Raw genomic sequence first — 22,575 nt, forward strand, 5'->3', positions numbered from 1 at the left:
ACATGACTAGATTCACCTCAGTTGAATTTAAATTTTAATTATTTAAAATTGAATTTTGAAATTTTGAATTTAATTTTAAATCAGATTGATCTTGTTGACCCCTTATTTTTCTTAAGGGGACAAGGAACTGTTGAACAATCAAAAAATTAATTTTTTTTTGTTCATTTTAAAAAATTCTACAGATTTTCCTGAACATTTTGATACCTCACTTTTTGTTCTATGAGCAGTAGAAATCGAGATAGATGGGAATATGTATGACACAAAATTCAAATTTCACAAGTTTCAAGGGACTTTGTGCCACGCCCCAAAGCAGAATGTTTTGCATTGTTCTGCAAGGAGAGCCCTCGGCTGACTAGAATTTTTCTGTCGTAAAAATCTCAATAAATCGTTTCCTGCACTCTTTCCTTATAATTCTTCTAGATTGTTCGGCGACATACATCGCAGATTTTGGCATATTCTGCTTTGAGAACACCACGTGCCTGCATGTTTACTTCATTTGTTTTGCATCCACATACTTTGTTATAGGCTTTTTGTACCCTGCCTACATTCAAATTCACTCTTGTGAGTCTTTTTTTTTTTCTTTTTCTTCATTGAGTTGAAGAAAAACGCTTACTGACACTTTTTTTTGTTTACACATGCATTTCATGCATGTGCCTAAGCTAGTCTACATGGTTCGTACGGTCCTTGAAAACCTTGAAAAGTCCTTGAAAAAAAAAAAGTCAATTTTCAAGGCCTTGAAAATAAATAAGAGTCCTTGAAAAATTTGTGTTTTCCGAAATAGTTTTCGCCACTTTTTTTTTTTTACTTCGTAAGTGACATCCTTAAAAAAGTGCAAAGCACAGGGAAAAAGCCTTAGCAGCCAATAACCCTGGATAATTGGATTTAAAGCACATTTTCCCCTATTATTATTAAGCGGGGTTTTCGTAGGAGCAGGTGTTTTGTGCCGCGTGCAAAGTGAATCGCCCAGCGTGACATGCCGTCCACTCACCAATAATAAGAAAACAAGTTCGACTGTTTTCCTAGAGAGCGCAACAAGCCTCACACTGCAGTGTTTTAAGTCGGGCGTGATTGGCCGACTGTTTCTGGAGGAGTCAAATGCGTTGTGCACCACTCGTTTTACCAATCTTCTATACAAATACAAATACAACGCCACAACAGGCAAAATGCCCAACAAGGTGGCTGAGAAAACTCTTCATTTTTGTTTTCTTTTACTTCCCTTCATCAAGCTCGATGCTTCCTTTCAAACCGGAGCATGCAGATGACAGAGTAGCTGATAGCAGGGCCGTGAACTGATGCGCCACTGTAGGAATACACAAACGCGTAGTGTGATTATGTAAAACGTTTCTGTCGACGCGAAATGATCCAGTTCGGTTCATGCGGTGCCAAAAACCTATGTTGGAATGTTTTTTCCCTTTTTATTCTCTGTGCACGTGGAACCGCTCGGCCCGACGCAATATGTAAATCGTTGGTGGCATGCTCTCGCCCTCACAGGAGCTTGGCTTTGTACTGTAGCCTGGTTTTTTTCCACGTCTATGTCGGGATTGTTTTTTTTCTCCCTGAGATTGCCGGTTGTTATTTGTCGACCGTTTCATTTATTTATTTCTTTTATGATCGTAAATGATCTTGTTTTTTTTCCTTGCAACTTTTATGGAATAAAAGCTAGAGTTCAAATTGAACTTCCGATCGTTGTTATTTTTCTTCAGCTCAGTCAGCACGCTCTGGCCCCCAACAACCAACCAATCCCTATTTCTAGAGTAGAAGTCCTTCTGCTCTAGAAGGTATTGCAACAACCCACTTCTAGGAAAACCCGGCTTTATGGTAGCATGTATCCTGTGATCATATGTAGATGTATTTGGAGTCGTTGGAAGTCATTAAACTTTTGTACGAGGTATTTTTTCTGGAGGACTTGAGAAATCAATATCTTAATAAAAAAGTGTCATAATTTTTGTCGAAATAATTTCAGCCTTTCGGTCCGTAAGTGAGCGAAGCTTCCTTTGATTACTGTCAACCATAGGCGGAGATTGACTTGAAAGTTTGGGGGGGGGGACACGATGATGATGTCAATTCATATATGCATATATACATTAGATCAGTCAACTTCACATCCCCCCCCCATATCTCCACCCATGCGGTCTAAGGTTGTATAAGGTTCTTTAAAGAAAGAAAACAAAAAATGAGTAACAAGTGTGTGTACTTTTAATTACTTGTGTGGCTGAAAAATCCCTTCTATCAAGATTGGTTGCTGAGTGTGTCAGACAAAAATGTCGCCAAATGCAAGCTGTACTTCAATGGGTGAATCGGCGCTGAAATCCATTGAGCTTATATTACTGGAGGGAGTATGACGCAGGGCCATAACTAGGATTTTTGTATTGTCTTGCCGCCCCCACCAATTCGGAATTCGATAATTTTATAACGGTGTTCACCTAAAAATTGCCATCCGGGGCAGTTGCCCCCCCCCCCCGCATTCTAGTACTGGCGCTGGTATGACGTCAGTGGTCTACATCATTACTTGGAAGATCACGTGACGTGTTGAATGTCGGCGCATCTCCGTTATTTTCTAATGGCATCCATAGTTGTTTAAAGGAGTTTAAAACAATAAATGAAAGAAATAATTTCAGTATCGATGATATGATTCCAAAATTAATGAAAGAGATAGTTCCAGAATTAATGAAAGAAAAAATTACAGAATTAATGAAAGAAAAAATTACAGAATTAATGAAAGAAAAAATTACAGAATTAATGAAAGAAAAAATTACAGAATTAATGAAAGAAATAATTACAGAATTAATGAAATATAATTCCAAAATTAATGAAATATAATTCTAAAATTAATGAGAGAGAATTCCAAAATTAATAAAGCAATAATTAATGAAATAATTTTAGAATCAATAAAAGAATTCAGCATTAATGAAAGAAAGAATTTCAGCCTTAGCGAAAGAAACAATTCCAGAATTGATGAAAGCAATTATTCCAAAAGTAATGAAAAATTATTCCAGAATTGTTGAAAGAAATAATTCCAGAATTGTTGAAAGAAATAATTTAATCTTTTTCTATCTTTAGAAGAGTTCTTTTTTTTAGTCTTTAAAAGAAAATTAATTGCAATATTTGGAGACTAAACTATGTTTCAATGAGGAAATTGACAGGCATGAACTGTGTTATTCAATGTGTCATATGTTTTGTATGATATATATGTGTATGTGGCCTCCTTTATTCATTACAGATGATGTGAAATAAAGTAGGTAGAAATGTAATCTCTCAAAGTTTTAATCAAAATTAAATATGCGCCTATTCATGTGAAAAATATGCTTTTGTAAAAAAAGTCCTTGAATTTTTAAGTTTTACCTTGAAAAGTGCTTGAATAGTCCTTGAATTTTTTTTCGTTGGAAGAGTACGAACCATGGTCTATTGTGTTACATTACAATTTAGTTTATAATTATTTCACAATTATTTTTTTTCATGAGTGGTTATTTGTTAGTGCAGTTATTGTTCAGTGAAATCACCCTTTAATTAATCATATTAGAAACATATATAAGTTAGATGAACCTAGATTGTGTGATGTGTGGTGGTAAACGAAAAATATAAAAGCTGTGAATGTGTGTGTGTATATTGAACATACTAAAATATTTCAAGTTATGTGCATACAACAGCTCATATCTTCATTGAATATTATCAAATACAAATACAACGCCACAACAGGCAAATTGCCCAACGAGGTGGCTGACTTAAGAACATCATGGATCCCCGAGCCATTTTTTGGAGTCCACCAGACATGCACCCCGCCCACATCCCGCGGAACCCCCAACGAATTGGTACATGCGGGAATGTGCGTGTAATGAAACCTGACATGAAGTTTTGTTGTTTCTCTGTAATGCTTGTTATGTGTAGTGCTGCCATCTGCCACTAATTTTTCTAACTATGAGTGAAGTGTTATGATTGAATGATTTATCGTTGTAGGACTGTTGCTCTCTCTGGCGAGACTTTTTAACGGGGAGATCGGCTCGCATTTGCGCCTTGAAGTTGGGAACCACAGAAAACCAACTTCGGCTGACCACCACTGTGGGGTTCGAACCCGGATCCTCGCATCGCGAGTCCATCACTATAACCACTCGACCACCACAGCGGCAAAAAATGTAATCAAATCAGTGTGATTACAATTTGACAATGAATATAAAACCATTTTCATGGATGAGGGAAATTCCATTGAAATATCACTGAAAACAATAGAGGCAATGCAAAATTCATATTTATATATAGTGTTGTATGTGATTTGCTGTGTGAATTCCCGTGTTGTAATGTTGTGCGTCAGAAATAAGCTTACACCTAGTGAATGAGAAGAACCTGATTTTCAAAAGATTTTTCTTTCCATCAATAATGTGTTATGCACTTTCATGTCTATGTAATGAGGTTTGTGTTGTTGATGGTTGTCGAAAACTTTCTCGTCTACTCAAACTTTTGCATACTTTGGACACATTCGTGCTTATTTTCCAAAACAAATCATAATCATGTTTTTTGTATCGCACCAGAAAGTATTTTCACGCTAATGCCACTACTTATATAAAAATGAAAAAACAACGAACAACATTGACAATTTTTTTTACCACAAAGTCAAAACTTAACAAGCCCTCGACTATTAATTATATATTATATTTTAAGGAACTATCTTCTGTTTGAAAATTGTTTTAATGTTATCACTAACCATATAATAAGTTACATATGTTTTCTCCTGTTACTTTCATTATGCCTAATTAGGGAGCTATTTTCCAAAACTAAGTAAAAACACAAAATGTGTTTAATGAAACATATTCAGTCGTATATTATATATTCAGTCTTTATTAACTTTATCATAATTCATGTAAATTAGTTAGCAATGATTTACGATATACGAGGTGATTATATTAAATTTCTGATTTCAAAACGCTGTAAAATCAGAAAAAGTTCGCATGAATATTCCTAAAGCAATAAAATTACGTTTGGCAAGGAAATAAAAGAACTTAAAAATGTAAAATAAATGGAAGAGGTATCTGGTAGGGGCAAAATGAGAACTTTATTAGCATCACACAATTTCATAATTCTGGGAAAATCACAAAAATGAAGTCATTAAACAAACTACAAGGACTTTTATAAGAAATGTTAAATATGTTGTCCGCCATGTTCTGCTAAGAGATGGAAGTGCAAAAATGCTTGTTCACCAATAGATATCCAGTGTGTCATTTAAATGCTATGGGCGTGCTTTCAATTCAGCCAAGTTCTCAATGTGACCACTGTACAAAACATGCTTGAGGTATTCCCAAAGCTAAAAGCTAGCCAAGTGTAAGCAAGGATTAAGGTCAGATGAACATGGTGGCAAGGGGTTGTCATCCTGCTATTCCAAACCTGTTCTTCAGCAGCTGCTTTGCTGCTGTTGCAACATGCATCTTGATAAAAAAAAAATGTGCTTCCCACCACCTCCTTCTCGGAAAAGTATTCTCTACACCTTAAAAATAGATCTTTCATTAGAACACATTGCTGCTATATTGTGCCCATTGTCATTAGTGTATGCTGAATCAATTTTTGGAGGCACAAGTAATTTCTTCTAGAGAAATTTTTAGTCACCAACCTTCAAAAAACATTTAAATTAGCAGAAATTGATTAAAGGGTATTTTTTAATTGATTACGGGTGTATTTTAACTTTATTTATGAAATTTGGTTTACTTGAGATGGCTATAAGCTCTCTCCTTGTATATTTCTGCCCATTGTTACTGTTGTGCGCCCCCAACATTCCATTGCTCATGGGTAATATTGAGAAACCCTGTGCTAGAGTAATCAAGGCAGCCAGAATGGCAGAATTCACCTTCAAGGTACTTAAACTAGAAGTGCTTTGATCTCAATAAAATTGGACACAGTACGTTGCTGTCTATCAACTATTATAATTTTTTGTGGTGGTGAAAACATACCATATGGATGGTATGTTTCATATGGTATGTTCAACAAAGAATATTGATTGTTTTGTATGCTTCTTTATTTCAATTTCTTTGAAATTAACTATAGATTTTTTTAAAACTTATTTTAGTTTTCAACAAGCTCTAATAAACTTGATGAAGATGAAGAATTAAAAGCCTTGAGGTTAGCATGTCTTCTGACTATAAAAAAGCCTGTTCAGGTAACTATAATGTTTTTGATTTTCCGTTTTGTATCACTTCAATTCATATTTAAAAAACAAATTTGAAAAAAATAAAAATATAATAATGTGAGAGCATCAGTATTCTTCCAATTATTTTGAGTTCACAGATAAAACATTCATTTTACTTTCAATTCTATTGTATTCGCATAGCTGCCAAGTCTTCCGAATTTTAGCTTCACCTCTCGACCTCCCAAAAAGTTCTTAAATCTCCCAAATTTGTACGAAAATCACAAAAAATCCGTAATCATTCCGTACTTCATTTAAAAAGAATCCCAGCTTCTGAAAACAATCCCTAAGGAATTCCTTGTGGGGCAAAAAGTCTTTTGCCTGTTTTTTTCCCCTTCTGAAATGACGTCTCGCGTCGTAAATGTGGGGAATAGTGGGAAATTCTCTCCTTTTTTAAGCACGTTTTACAAACCCTCTGATGGTAACAAGAATAGTTGCTTGTCTTATTGTGCAGGGAAATAGCTTAGCAGCCAATAGTCCTGGATAATAATTGGAGATTATAGTGACGCGCATGTGGTCAAAACTTCCTCTTTTGTTCAAGTTACATACGTAAACATGAATACTGATAAGAAAAAAATATTTCATTAATTTTAAATATACTTATTCTGATGAATTTCCTTTCATCAAACTTTCCAGAAAAAGGTCAACGTTTTCTTTTCGTACAAGTTGTGTTAAGGACATAAACATCGGTCATTGTGGAAAGACTAACATCATCACCCATGTGAAATCAAAAAACATCAAGCAAGTGTCACAAAAAGTCATGTGTTCTTCAAAAATTGACGCTTTTTCTCTTCATCTTCCGATGATTTTGGGGTCATTCATGCAGAATGTTTGTTCACCTCTTTTCTGATTGAACACAAAATATTTTTTTTAGATCACCATTGAAATTTTGGCCTCCAATTTCACTTGTTTTTTGCATAGGGATTTTATTCCCAAGGTTTAACTTCCATGTGTGGAAAATCCCTATTTTATTTGGAAAAATCATTTTTGTATTTATTAGGGAGTGGTTTTAGTATAAAATATATATATATATACGGGTCAGTGCGGAAATCTCCTTAATTTTCATTTTCAAAAGTTGGCAGCTATGTATTCGTGATGAAGTTCTATGAGGAAATATAAAATAATGCCTGGAAAAAGAGTGATGCAGTTATATGAATAAATAATAATTTTTTTTGGTATGAATACATCTTTCAATTTATTTCTCTCTCAGAGTTGGGGTTTTGGACAGGACACGTGGGATAAACTGTCTAAAACTGTCCAAAACCTTCAAGTTTCAAAATGTTACGTGGAAACCTATCGATTTTTTTCCCCATGATACTGACATATTTAAAAAAAAATTCTAGCAGATTATAAAAACTAACTAAATCAAATCAAAAATTTTCAAAACTAGTCATTTGATTTTTTTTTATTTTTAAGTTAATTGTCTCCATGAAATTGATGGTTTTAAGCTGGAAGTAAATTAACATCTCGCATATAACTGTTTAAATAAACACTGTTTTTAATTTCTTATTTTGTTATAAATGTTATTTCTACTTGACATCTTATTTTTCATGTATGATTATAAAGCAGGATTATTTAGGACAGTGCTTGTCAAAAACCCTGCAGAATCTGCCGGAACAATTTTCTTTAGAAAATACATTATATTGAAAATACCAAATACACAGTCAGTTATAATTATTGCATTATTGTGAAACTCAACATAAATATTATTTTTTATTAGATAACATTATAATGATGTAAATAAATATCAATGGTATAATGTTTATTTAATATAAATTATTCTATTTTAACTTTTCAAGTATCTCTTTTTTTCATTTTTAAGTGAACTTTCTATTTTACATTTTCAATTTTGAATTTAAAAATTTAATTTTAGATAAAGGGAAATATCTGAACAAAATAAGGCCACCATGTTGTGCCTACACATGACTAATGGAACACAATTTCACAAACACTGATTATGCCTACATGATGATGAAAAACTTCAAGACCCAAAATTTTTTGTTAAATGTCAATTGTTTCTCTTATGAGGCTAGAAGCTAATATTTCACTGAATAAATTCAAGTGATATATATCACGTGGTGGACAGCAGTCAGGAAAAGGGAACACTGGAAGAAGGCTTATCAAAAGATTGTCTTTAACACATTGGGTTTTTTTTTTATTTTCATGTCTTGCAAGTTATGCATCAATTGAAAGAATATTTTCAAATTTTGTAATCTTAGAAATTATTTTGCCACAGATAGGGCAGCTAAATTAGTTATGTGTTATAGAATGTTAGGGTCATTCCATTTCAAATCACCCGGCAAAATGCCAAAATGACATCCATAGTCTCAGATTTCAATGACTTTTTTTTTTATTTGTTGCATTTACCATCTTATTAACTGTGTGAAATATTATTTGCATATCCCTAAAACTTTTTGAGAAAAAAAATGTTGAAATTTATCAAAAACTGATGCAGATGACTTTTCCGAGGCTCAATTTTTAGGCGGCATTGTTTGAGAAAATAAATCATAACTTTTTCAATTTTCAATATATTCAAGTGAAATTTTCACTAAAGTGTTCACAAAAACATACAGAATATGAATAAAAATAATTCATACACTTACATTTGAAAATTTACATGCAAAAAAATTATGTAAACTTTGTTTTTGTGGAATTTTTCGTTAGAAAAAATACAATTTTTCAAACGTATTTTTAGACCAGAGGCACAGCAGTTACCAAAACAACTTTTATTTTAAATTTCTCCTAAATATATGAAGTAAAATACTGGAGAAAAAAAATAATGGTTTTTTTGACCGTTAATATGTTTATTCTGGCTCGCAACGCAAAATTCATCGAAATAAGACTGGATCGTTCCGATTTCAAATCATTCAACTAGATACTGAAATGCAACCCATCATCCCGGATTCCAATTATTATTTTTTATTAACTGCTTCTACCATGCTTGTTGACCATGCAAAGTTTCATGTACATATCTCAAAAACTTTTTGAGAAAAAAAATGTTTTCTAACCTCACGAATGACGTCTCTTAGGCTAACCCCCATTCAAGCAATATTATTTGTGAAAATATATCATAACTTTGCAGATTTTCAATATATTCAAATGAAATTTCCACTAAAATGCTCACAAAAAATGTAGATTATGACTAGGAAAGAAAATTTAAACCTTTGCATTAAAAAATTTGATTGCAAAAAAATAGGTGAAATTTAATTTGATTCTTTTTATAATAAAAACACAATGGCTCCCCTTTGCTTTTTCATTTACAAAAGCTCTCCTGCACAGCATATTCAGTGACATTGAACTCGTCAGATTTTTTTTTCCTTGTTCCCCTTTCCTAAAGCAAGGGCCAGAGTTAAAATTTACAGTTTTCCCCTTGTTGTGATTGTTAAATTGAGTCTTATTTCTAATTAACTTTATCAAAATAATCATATTTGCTTTCTGTTTAATATCTTCATTAAGTGTGCTTTGAGATTCATTTTCTAGTAATTCTTCAAAAACTTTACAAACATTTGATTTTAAAGTGTTGCAAGCAGGTTCAACTTTTCTTTTGGCATTGTTTGACTGGCACTGTGGAGCTACTCTATGAAATTGGTGACTCTTCTATGTTCTGTAGAGATGAATTTATTTCTTCAAGTGCTTCTTGTTTAATAATTGGCCTTTTTTTCAAGTTACTTCTCTACATTACTATCACTGTTCATCTCTTCACAGTATTCAGTTTCTTCACCTAACTTGTTGTTTATATTCACTGTTCCTACAGGCATGGCATATTTTTTGCCCTGGAATTGATTTTGTACAACCATTTATTTAATTTATACATGAAAAATACAAGTTTACTATCCTTAAACCTTTTGTTATTTTTTTCTTATAACATTTTAAAGGATTAAAGCATGCTTTTGAATGTATTTCATACTTTGAGAAAAAAGCTCTATGACACACAGTAGATAAATGTTCAGAACTTGCTCCACTCCTCAATATTAATGTCTGATGGGTCCAATGATGTAATGGGTAACAGATTTTACACTTTTGCATAACACTTTTTATGACAGTCAGATCCAGTTTTTTTCCCAACACTATAAATTTCAGTGTCTTTTCTGACATTTTACTTTGAATTCTAAAATGATATAAAATATTTAGCTCAAATGGAAATTGTGTTATCATAAGAAAAATTTGCTAACCCTGGAGTAGGCTACTTTATGGAGCACATTTTCTGTCTTCAGCAAGATCATAATTGAGACTTGCATCATTTGATCCGGGGGGGGGGGGGCAGGCAGTTTAGTTCTAACACTTTTGTTATGAAGCAGCAGCAATTACTCTATCACCTGCTGGGATGATGTCTTATAATTAAATAAGACACCAGCTGCCCTCTGAAGGACAAAAACCAGTGTGCCATAGTTTATATCTTCACAGAAGCTATTATTATTTTTTACAATCATCATCACAACAAGAAACATCACATCTTATACATCACCACCAGGCATTACATACATTAGGTTTTCAATTCTACTCTCTTCCATCTGCCTCAGCTACAACAATTAGGTTGTAGCTGATAATTATTTCATTCTTTGTGATTTAATGCCTCATATTCTGGCTTTTTATCAGCAATTTTAAATTATTTCTTGGGAAAAATATATATAGCCTTGTGCTAAATATTATAATTTAGATTTTTTTTCACACAAGTATAAGCATTTCATATTTATCATATACATTAAATATATGTTTATTAAAATATATGCTGTAAAAATCAAAGTAATTAAAAAAAATTTAACACTGTTGTGGTAAAATAACTTTATAATTAAGCATGTTGAAAAACTTCAAAAATACATCTATATATATATGATTAATATTATCTGGGTTTATCAAATACAAAATAATTCTTTATTCAAAAATATATCAGATTGCAAAAGTTCGTCTTTGTTGCATCATAAGAAATATTTATACATCAATTAAAAGTGAAATTAATTATTTGGAATTTGAACACTTTTAAGAATCTGAACATGAAGGTTTAATTTGAAAAATTATTTTATTCACCCAAAATCTTTTTTTTTTCACCAACTCCCATTTGACACATTACATTAACATTTCTAATTATTTCATGAATTCATTTAATCCTAGAATTTTAAAATTTATCAATTGTTTTGAATTATTGCATTAACTACTCATGAAACTTAATTTAGTGAATACTGTAATAAATGTATAAGCGTACATGAAAAATAAAATATAAATTTCTTTTTACTAAGCATGAATCATATTAAGTCAAAATGTACAAATATAATTAATGTAGGCATATAAGTACATTGTGTTTTGTTACTCAAATGTATTAACTGTCAAAATAATGTTTACTTTTCTAGTCTTCTTAATATATTAATAGGATTAAATTTTAAAAAAAAATTGAAAATTCATGCTGTGCATCCAAAAAAAAGTGTTTAAAATAAAAAAAATAATAAAAAAATTAAATTTAAATGACTTTTTTCCTCTAAGGTTTACATTTTGTCTATTCATAATCTGCATTTTTTTGTGAGCATTTTAGTGGAAATTTCATTTGAATATATTGAAAATCTGCAAAGTTATGATATATTTTCACAAATAATATTGCTTGAATGGGGTTAGCCTAAGAGACGTCATTCGTGAGGTTAGAAAACATTTTTTTTCTCAAAAAGTTTGAGATATGTACATGAAACTTTGCATGGTCAACAAGCATGGTAGAAGCAATTAATAAAAAATAATAATTGGAATCCGGGATGATGGGTTGCATTTCAGTATCTAGTTGAATGATTTGAAATCGGAACGATCCAGTCTTATTTCGATGAATTTTGCGTTGCGAGCCAGAATAAACATATTAACGGTCAAAAAACCATTATTTTTTTTCTCCAGTATTTTACTTCATATATTTAGGAGAAATTTAAAATAAAAGTTGTTTTGGTAACTGCTGTGCCTCTGGTCTAAAAATACGCTTGAAAAATTGTATTTTTTCTAACGAAAAATTCCACAAAAACAAAGTTTACATAATTTTTTTGCATGTAAATTTCAAATGTAAGTGTATGAATTATTTTTATTCGTATTCTGTATGTTTTTGTGAACACTTTAGTGAAAATTTCACTTGAATATATTGAAAATTGAAAAAGTTATGATTTATTTTCCCAAACAATGCCGCTTAAAAATTGAGCCTCGGAAAAGCCATCTGCATCAGTTTTTGATAAATTTCAACATTTTGTTTCTCAAAAAGTTTTAGGGATATGCAAATAATATTTCACACAGTTAATAAGGATGGTAAATGCAACAAATAAAAAAAAAATCATTGAAATCTGAGACTATGGGTGTCATGGCTGGGTGATTTGACATGGAATGACCCGTTAAGAAACGCAGCTGAGCTTAATTATTAGTGCTTGATTAGTAGTGTTTGATTATTACAAGTTTAATGTTATTCTGTATTCATATCTATTGCATTTTTTTAATTTTCATGTGACAATTTTTATCGAATTTTTTTATCTTGTATGTTTCAATAAATCTAATATTTAACCTCATAAAAGACAGTTCAATTTTCAAGTGCGATCCCATAGCTTGATAACCTAATATCAATCGTACAACCCTTTAAATATACTGTTTTGAATTTCAAAATTTCATTATATTTAATGTAATTAATAATATAATTTATATAATAAGTCTATTATTTGATTACAGCAGTTACTTTTTTAAATTGTAAAGGTTTTCATTTATAGTTATAAATAGGTTTTGGATTGTTGAGAACAAGAGTGTTGGACAGTATTGTAAATATAGTGGTTTTTACCATACTGTCCAAAACTTTGCCTACCCTGCTCTGACTAAATCGGCTGCATCTCAAAACTTTCATAATGAAATATTTTAAACGTTCATATTTCAGTAAGTATATGAAACGAAGTATTTTTGGTATCTGCAAACACATCTCATTGAGGAAAATCCAATAATACCACACTTTCGTTAATATGTCTGGTTTGAGTGCCAGGGTTGGGATACACTTTTGTAACACAATCATTTTTTGCTACATCTCTGGGACAGGCAGTACAAGACTCAAAAAGAAGCCAATGGTATCTGCAGGTTGGGACAAATGCAATAGTATTCCTTACTCAAAATGGCATTGAAGAGATGTGTAAAAAAAATTGTGCTAAATATTAGAAACAATGCTAAATTAGAAAAGGACCCCATCCCCCACAAATAAAGCCATAGCAGTGCGAGCAATAAATCTGTCCAACGAAGATACAATTTTCCCCCATTTTCTTGAAATCCTCAAAAAGGGGCAAAAGCAAGTGTTATTGGATAGGTTCCTTTTTTCAAAGTCACATAATACGAAAATGATTGCAATGAGCTAGCATATAACAATGATTGATAAGTTGTCCTAAACAATTGTCATCTTCTCTTGTCATAAAATAAAATTTCGAATAAGTTCATCTGTAGTAAACTTGTAAACATTATTGTATTGCATAGGTAGATATAAACTTGTATTCTGCTCATTGGCTTAAGCCCACCCCTTCCCTCCAGTATATATTTGCCATTATCTCCATAATACCTATAGAAATATTGAGTTTGAACCCTCAATTTTTTGAGTCCATTATTTCCAATAATTTTATGCCTATACTGTATGTTAACTTTATTATTTGGCCTTACTGTATTTATTACTCCATAACTGTGTTGTATTAGTAATTTAATGTCATTTTTACGTGAATGAATAATTGTGGATTGAATCTTATCCAAGTTTCCATTAAGTATTCAATATTTTGGTAAGAGAGAATGGTCAACCTATTGTTGGTCATAAATGTTTCCAAGTATGATGTACACAGAGATGCCACTGGCACACTGCATAGCTGCCAAGTCTCCCGAATTTTTCGGGAATCTCCCGAATTTTATCTTCATCGCTCGATCTCCCGAAATGTTCTTAAATCTCCCGAATTTTTACGAAAATCACAAAAATCCCTAATTGTCCCTAAAAGTTCCCTACTTCATTAAAAAAATCCCCGCTTATGAAAACAATCCCTAAGGAATTTCTTGTGGAGTATCATTTTTTCCCTTTTGAAATGACGTCACACGTCGTAAATGGGGAAATTCCCTTTTTAAGGAAGTTTTACAAACCCTCTGATGGTAACAAGAAAGTTGTTTGTCTTATCGTGCAGGGAAATGGCTCAGAGGCCAATAGTCCTGGATAATAATTGAAGATTATGGTGATGCACATGTGGTCAAAATTTCTTTTGTTGAAGTTACGTACGTGCGATATAACAAAGCATGAATAATGATAAGCAAAAACATATTTAATCAATTTTAAAGATACTTATTCCGATGAATTTCCTTTCATCAAACGTTCCAGAAGAGGGCTGACTTTTCCTTTTTGTACAAGTTGTGTTACGGACATAAACATCGGTCATGGAAAAACTGCCATCATCAGTCGTGAAGTGAAAAAAAACATCAAGCAAACGTCACAAAAAGTCAGTGTTCTTCAAAAATTGACGGTGTTTTCCTTCATCTTCCGATGATTTTGGGGTCATTCGCGGAGAATGTTTGTTCACAGCGTTTCTGATTGAACACAATATTTATTTTTACATCATTGAAAAATAATCAAAATTTTGACCTCCAATTTCACTTGTTTTTTGCGTAGGAATTTTATTCCCAAGGGTTTAACTTCCATGTGTGTAAGATCCCTATTTTAATTTGACTTCAGTTTTTGAGTAGAGATTTTATTCCCTACGCTTCAACTTTTATGTTTGGAAAATCCCTATTTTATTTGGAAAATCCCTATTTTATTTGGAAAAATCCCTATTGTATTTATTAGGGAGTGGTTTTAGCATAAAATACGGGTGTGCGCGAAAATCTCCCGAATTTTCATTTTCAAAAGTTGGCAGCTATGACACTGTAGTGCATCAAATACCTGGAATTTCAGAAAAGGATGCATATAAAAAATTATTTCATGCATCCCACAGAGATGCATTCTTTCCTAGTTCCAAGAAGAAAAAATTTATAAAGTGAAACCCCAATTTTTTCCCTTACCGTTTGTCATGATTGCACGACCTTAAAAAGTAAGTAAAATGAAGCATTTTACCGAACTGTATTTTATTCATATATAGGGTTGTTGAAGAATAAGATGACCAGATATCTAGTTGCGTCCCTTAATGAGGGGCCGTTTACCAAATTTTCAAATTTCTGAGAATTTTTCCCCGTGGGTTACATAAGAGAAAGTATGATAAAAAATAAAAATAAAAAAAACTTTCACCATTATCTACCAACATTCAAAGACAGCGTAAATTTGCTTCGTTCCTACAAAATCACGAATGTGCATTTTTTAAAAATCGTAAAGGATTATGTACTTATGTTCATTATTAGCCGATTGGATCCGGGTCGAACCCTCAAAATTTATGTACCGTTAAAGTGCATTTCCCGTTTAATTTTTTGTTTCTCCAACAAATAGTAGGTCATCAATAGATGACAATAAAGAATGACAACTTTATTTTCCACTTAAATCATTTATTAACAGTGTTAAATTTTAAACTTTACCAACTTTAAAATGTTTTTTAGTTGTAATCACATTGCAACAAATTTTCTTTTAGAGCCATTAGCATTAAAAGTATGACAATTGGAACATTCTCACCCATTCGGTCCAGTGGGACACCCTTCAAGACTTCATTATTACAGGAGCCACTTCACAATTTAGTGTGAACAGTCCATTGACGTGTTCAGGGAAGATGTGAGTATGTCTCGAAGTTTGTCAACAAGATTGCATCATAGATAAGAAGTGTCGCCTTGAGCTTTCCCATAGAGTCTTCCTCACAGGCAAAGTGATGGCGACCAGGAGAAGTAGAATGTCTCTGGCAGTGCCGAAGCAAGCTACTGGATCATCAATGCATAACGACGGAAGAAATTTGACTCCATGCACGGCTCTCAGAATGAAGTGGGCTGAAACGCTCCAGGAATGAAATGCGCTCATACATAGCCTACTGCTGGCAGGGTTGTCAAATTTGCTCCCCTTAGTAGATACCCATTTCCCCCAGGGCTGGGTTTTTTTAGCCTAAAACCCCCAGGGTTTTGTGGGAAAAATGGGTTTTTTTTAGGAATATTGTTTGTTAGTAAATGTGTTGCGTTCAGGTAAAATTTTAGTTTGAGCTTAGTTTATATATTCCAAAAAATTGCTGCATAGTGCAGTGTTTAGAATATGTATATTTTGAAATATTTTTTTAATGTTTTTTTAGGAACAAAAATGTGGTGATAAATAATTTCTTGGAATCACAAACACCCCCTTTTTTATAATTCTTCTACCTTTTTTATGTAAGCATTTAGGTATGAGATTCACATACTAAAATGTGTTACAAGAAGTCACAAACAGAAAATGTAACCATGGACCTTAGTTTAACAAATATACCTGATATATGTGATAAGCATACCATCAGAAATTACTTATTTATAATACACAGTAATTTTTCACACACATACAAGCCCTTGTATAAATAAATTGAAGCCTCTGTGTAAAAGTAAACCAATGTATGTAAACTGAATTTTCATTCAAAAAATATATTTACATGTTTGCATTACAATTTTATTAGTTTTATACAGGTACATCAGACTTTCATGACTGAAATATCAAGAGACAAAAATAACATTATCGCGTAACAAAAAGAAAATAACATTGTGGGATTCTTGAGTTGAACATTGGTAACGAACATCTTCAAGTGAAACAGAACAAAAAATAGTTTTTCTTACGAAAATAACACCCAACCAGAAAATAAGCCAGACTCCAAAAATTTGCCTGTTAAAATCATCAGCCAGGTGAAGGCACTCTGTAGGTCTGTTGCTATACATGACAGGTTTTCTTGTATAAAGTGATATTAATATACAATAATGTTATTGACATCTGTGTTTAATGATAATTCAAGTTATTCTGTAGTTAAGTACACAAAAATGGCTAATTTGGACAAGTGGAAAACACCTCCAGAGTAATGAATCCTCAGAATGACTGCTATCTTCTCATCTTAGCCAGATCATTTTTAAATTATTACTGCTCCTTTAAAAATATTTCAGAATTTAATTTAATGAAGTAGGGATATTCTTTAACAGTGAGGAATTCAAGAAAAAGAGAAGCGTTAGACTAGCTCCTGAAAGTTTGGGTTTGATTTTAAAAAAAAAAAACTTAATGGTTCTGGTTACGTAGCTAAAGGTTTTATTTTTTACGTATCAGGGCACTAATGGATACATTTTCTGTGGGGTTTGAAAAATTTGGAGAAAAAAAAATTCAGGTACCATTCTGATTTCTCAGAATTTTCATTATCCAAATTCATTTATTTTACCACAAACAATCTTCTTGCTACAGTTCTGCATACAACTCAAGGTTCAGATACGATTACACAGAAGTTGGTGTGTTTGTATGTGAACAATTATTCCCTTATAGTATGGTCAATTGTATTGATCAAATAAATAGTTTAACATGGTCCAAAAATGTATATTTGAACATAATATAAGATGTACACATAAAGGATGTACATTAGGGTGGGTCGAAATTTTTTTTTATATTTTCAAATCGCTATAGTGTGGAAAAGTAGCCTCCTTTAATAAAATAGAAAAATGACATAAAAAATTTTAAAATCAGTTGACATCTTCTGGTCGTGCATCGTACTTGAAGTTTATGAAAATTGATAAAATTGAACATTTTTCTTAATTTTTTAATATTACTTAAAATTTGACAATCGATGTGCAAAAGTTTGATATGCTTATTTTATGGTTCAATAAAGTAAAATAAATTAAAACATCATTAATATTTAAATGTTTATCTGTCGTGCCATGTGTTCGAAAAACTGGAATTGACCAAATTTTTGCAAGTTTCACTGTGCAGTTCTTCGCATGCTTTGTCGGAACAAAATGATCCAGAATTTATCACGTTGAGGTGGCTGCACATTGAGTTTTACCCGCACCCTATCCAATCAACCATCCAGAGTAGGAGAGTGTGTAATTTACATTACAGTTACCAAAATTGACTAGGATTTAGGGATTTACAGTTTCTTTTATTGTTTCTTTTCCAAGTGTTCACATTTAAAATCTAACTTTTGGGAGAAATTAGGTATGACTAATTTTAATAACAGCGTAGATATGGTGTAGCAATCTCTATAGCCTCATCTCCACATACTTTAGTTGAGGATTCGGTAACAAGCCAGGCACATCTCTCGACTGCCTGAGTGGGACTGAAGCACATGTGAATTGCATGTGGGAAGACCACTACAGTGGATCGTGCGTCTACTCCATTTCAACAAACTCCCTTTCCGTCATATTTTTCAGCATATAGATGGTGCACCCACAGGACCAAAATATTTTTTCTGGGCTCATTGGATAACAGCTTACTGAGTTTGAAAAGCTCACTGTTGGTGGAGTATGAATTATGAGATTATTTGATTCTAGAAGTAGCCAGAAAGATGCTGTGCAAAGACCAGCAGTACTGTATTTATTAGACATATCCAAAGCAATATATAAAGTCGAGACATTGTCCAGAGGATTTGCCAATTCAAGATATTGGTCCTCTGTCACGGTTCAACATCAAAAATAAAAAGTATTTTAGTGAAGCGCTAATCATGTTTTTTTAGCAGTTCAAACATTGCTGTATTTATTTGACGACTTACTTCAAGTTGTTAATCCAATAATTGAACACAATACGTTCTTTGTACACCCTGAAAATTTACTATTGGCTATGATCATTGATGACAGAGCACATTCAAGAGAGATTGGGTATAGAAGAATTTTAAAAGCAAGATAATCCGCCTCTGAATTAACAATTATTGAACACTTCATGCTAAGCTTAATTGTTATCATTTTCTGTTGCATTTTTAATTTTCTCACTTTTCTTTTCTTCTGGTCTATTGATTAACTGGCCGGACTACCGACTGGAGTTTTTTCCGGCACAACCGCTCCTTCTGGGCACTGAGCTTACATGACTAATGTGACAGAGCCTGGTTGTGCTCAGTTTGTTCTGTACAGTTCAGACACTTCATGCTACCTAAGATTAACTTTAAAGCTACCAATTACCTTCAGATTATTTACTGGAATACTGACCTGTTGTATCCCCCCAATGCTACGGGAAATATGTAATGATGATATTATATTCATCAATTCCGGCACTAACATCAGAGCCATCAAAAAGTTTCCCTGTCACACTCGAACAGTCCAGAGATATGTAAAACTTGTTATAGAAGCCTCAACTAAAGTATGTTGACATGAAATAGACATGGATACATCAGATCTACACTATTATCAAGATCAGTTACGCCTGATTTCTTCTAATTGTCAGATTTTGAATGTGTTAATTTTGGTAAATAGTTTTTAGATATGATGTCAATTACACACACTCTCCTACTTTGGATGGTTAATTGGATAGGGTGTAGATGGAATTCGACATGCAGCCACCTCTTCATGGTAAGTTGTGGGTCATTCCCGTTTTTCGAACACATTGTGCGACCAATAAACATTGAAATATTAATGATGTTTTAATTTATTTTACTTTATTGAACCATAAAATAAGCATAACAAACTTTTGCACATCGATTGTCAAATTTTAAGTAATATTAAAAACATTAAGAAAAATTTTCAATTTCGTTAGTTTCCATAAACTTCAAGTACTATGCGCGACCGAAACATATCAACCGATTTAAAAATTTTTTATGTTGTTTTTCTTATTGAAGGAGGCAACTTTTCCGCACTCGAGCAATTTGAAAATGATAACTTCATTTTTTTCAATTCACCCTAATGTACATACATGTTTAAGTTACATATTTTGAAGTTGTGGAAAAAGGAAATTCAATTTTTGCCCAAAATTCCTGCCCAGGCTGTAAGTGAACAATTATTCCCTTATTGTATGGTCAATTTTATTAATCAAATACTTAGTTTAACATGCACTAAAATACCCGTCCAGGCTGGGTTTCTTTACAACCCTGACTGCTGGTATATAAAGGGAAATTTTCACCCGTTATCGCAGGATCAAATCAGAATCAACTTCAAGAATCGGTGGCACTGAAATTAACATAACATCTTTTGACAGAAAAAATCTTATTTGCATATTTTTCCAAATAAAACTCCTATAAAACTATATATATATCACACAATTAATGACATTCTGAATCTGGCAACACTGAAAACAAACATTGAAGGATGATCGGCTGCATGCGATCCTGCAGATCGTTCCCGGAAGGCATAACAAGGGTTAAATATAAAAAATAACTAGTAAAAAATGACTCAACAAGGACCCTTCCAGTTGGGGCCTATAATTATATTACAATTAGAACACCCGTACAAATTGTAAAAAATTTTCCGGGATCCCTTTGGGGGCAGATTCTACCTTGAATATCCACAGTTCTGTCATTTAGCTATTATGCTGTCCTCACCATTTCGTATCACGAAAATTGGTGGATGTGTACCAGAGATGCTGCTTTACTCTAATTTACCTGGGTCCTTTTTGAGTAAAAGTGGGTCCCGCTCCAAAAAAATTAAAATCGTGACCCTCCCCCCCATAATTCACTGGTATCTGTGAATTTTCTTTCAGCATGCCCCAGGTCTTTGATCACCTTCTTATATTTCTTTGTTGAGACTGAGTGATGGGTCATGTTCTGGGTTGAAGAAGGTGGTATCTGTAAATCAAGTATAGTTCATTTCTAAAAACGTGTTCTATTCAAAGGTTCATTTACTTTCATTGTCTACTAGTAGGAAAATCTTGCAAAGAAGCTCATTAGCACTGAGAATTTAACGTATGGAATTCCGCACATGTAATAAATCTAAAACAAATATACAGTTGATCCCGATTATAACGTTTCTCCCATTTAGAACTTTTTCTCGCGTAGTACACTTTATTTTCGTGATCCTAACAATGAGTGGGAAATCTTAATGAGAATTACTTAGTGTTTTCCTATTTACAATGTTTTTATGATGGTTTTTTGAAAAACATTATAAGCAGGATCCACTTTAACAGTTGGAGGCACTCATATATTTACTAATAAATCAATCTATAAATTCCTTTCTGATTGATTTTACATTTCGTTAAAAAAATCTTATCACTTCAATATCTTCTGATCAAATTGAAAGCAAATTTGATTCTCTCCTCTTTCCGACACTTATCTTCTGACTCCCTATTCATACTTCGGTTTTTCTGGTAAAATGATTTTATTTTCCCTCCCTGATGGTCCACCACTCTGATCTGTCGCCATTTAACTGCCACATATTTTCATACCTGAATATGGGAGCTATGTCAGATTTGTGTTGGAGAAACTTAACAGTGTGCTTATGTGTGTGTGGCCAGCATTTGGCTTGTTTTGTGTTCAATAGGGGGTGTCATCTATCTAGCGCCACAACTAGGTACTTTCTCAAACGGGAAAAGCACACATTTTGGTACACCCATGTAATGTAGAAGCAGCAGCTATAAACGGTGAATTTGATGCCCCCCTCTAGTTCAGAGCTCGGGACACTGGACCTGCCTGTCCCTCCCCACTCCCAGTTGCAGCTTTACATCTATCCTCCAAACTGGTAATAAGTGCATTTGAAGTTTAATGTATACATATACAGGGTGGTAACTATCGACCGCCCAATAATTACTCTCTTAATTCCTTGTGAAAAACATATAGAAAAGTGTTTTTCGTTTTTCGATCGGATGAATATTAAGTGAGTTATAAGCTTTTAAAATTTTGTGGCGGGTCATTTTTCTAACGGTCAGTTATATGCCAAACACCGAACCAAAGTTCATTTCTCCAATCCGTTGAAAATTACCTGCATCAACGTTTTTGATTAAATAACAAATTCAAGAAAATTTTGACTAAAAAATAGGAAAAAGCACTACATTTTTTTTTTTTTAAATTTGGGACGGAGAAAAAACAGAAATAACGAGACTATTTCGGAAAATACGAGACAAAATGAAGGAGGTATGGTCACCCTATTCACAGTGACTAGCTCATTTTATTTATTTTTATTTTTTATATCATAAAAAATCTTATTTTTAAATCCCCTTCTCCCAACAGCGAGCTCTTGATCCGCTCAGGCCATAAGCAGCATGAAAATCACATTGGAACTGTACTATATGTGTGAATCATTTATAAATTTAATCATTTGATAATTTTTGTCACACCAAGGTCATTTTCTGCATAAGAGGGCTAATTAGACCGTGCAATTTATTGCTGATTCCGAACAGCAGCCTTTTTTTTTATACTCACCGAGAGGTTGGTGCGCTAACCCCTCGATGTGGGACTCCCTACGGTAGCAATCTTTTTTTGTGGTCATGTCACCGTTTCTGTTGTACCCCTGCGTCAGGAAAGTTTCTGACGAGAGCGAACCGGGTATCGAACTCGCGACACCTCTAAACATCCTTTGGTACTTTTAGGCAAGTATCTTATCGACCTGGGCTACCACGCCCACTAAACTTAATATCAATACATGAAGAT

At 32.9% G+C, this 22,575-nt stretch overlaps 1 protein-coding gene across 9 annotated transcripts in view; it reads left to right on the forward strand.

The window, feature by feature from the left end:
* The window catches only part of LOC149080510 (uncharacterized), a 195,123-nt gene that overhangs the window by 41,851 nt on the left and 130,697 nt on the right, over positions 1-22,575 (forward strand). For all 9 annotated transcript variants that reach the window (XM_089239601.1, XM_089239596.1, XM_089239604.1 and 6 more), the window contains exon 2: positions 6,050-6,139. In XM_089239601.1, coding sequence (XP_089095727.1) covers positions 6,050-6,139 — 90 coding nt within the window. The remainder of the gene's footprint in view (positions 1-6,049; positions 6,140-22,575) is intronic.

Source organism: Pholcus phalangioides, unplaced genomic scaffold, assembly GCF_987345545.1.
Source record: "Pholcus phalangioides strain wild (caught in Gottingen) unplaced genomic scaffold, Ppha-v1.0 ptg000011l_1, whole genome shotgun sequence".
NCBI lineage: Eukaryota > Metazoa > Arthropoda > Arachnida > Araneae > Pholcidae > Pholcus > Pholcus phalangioides.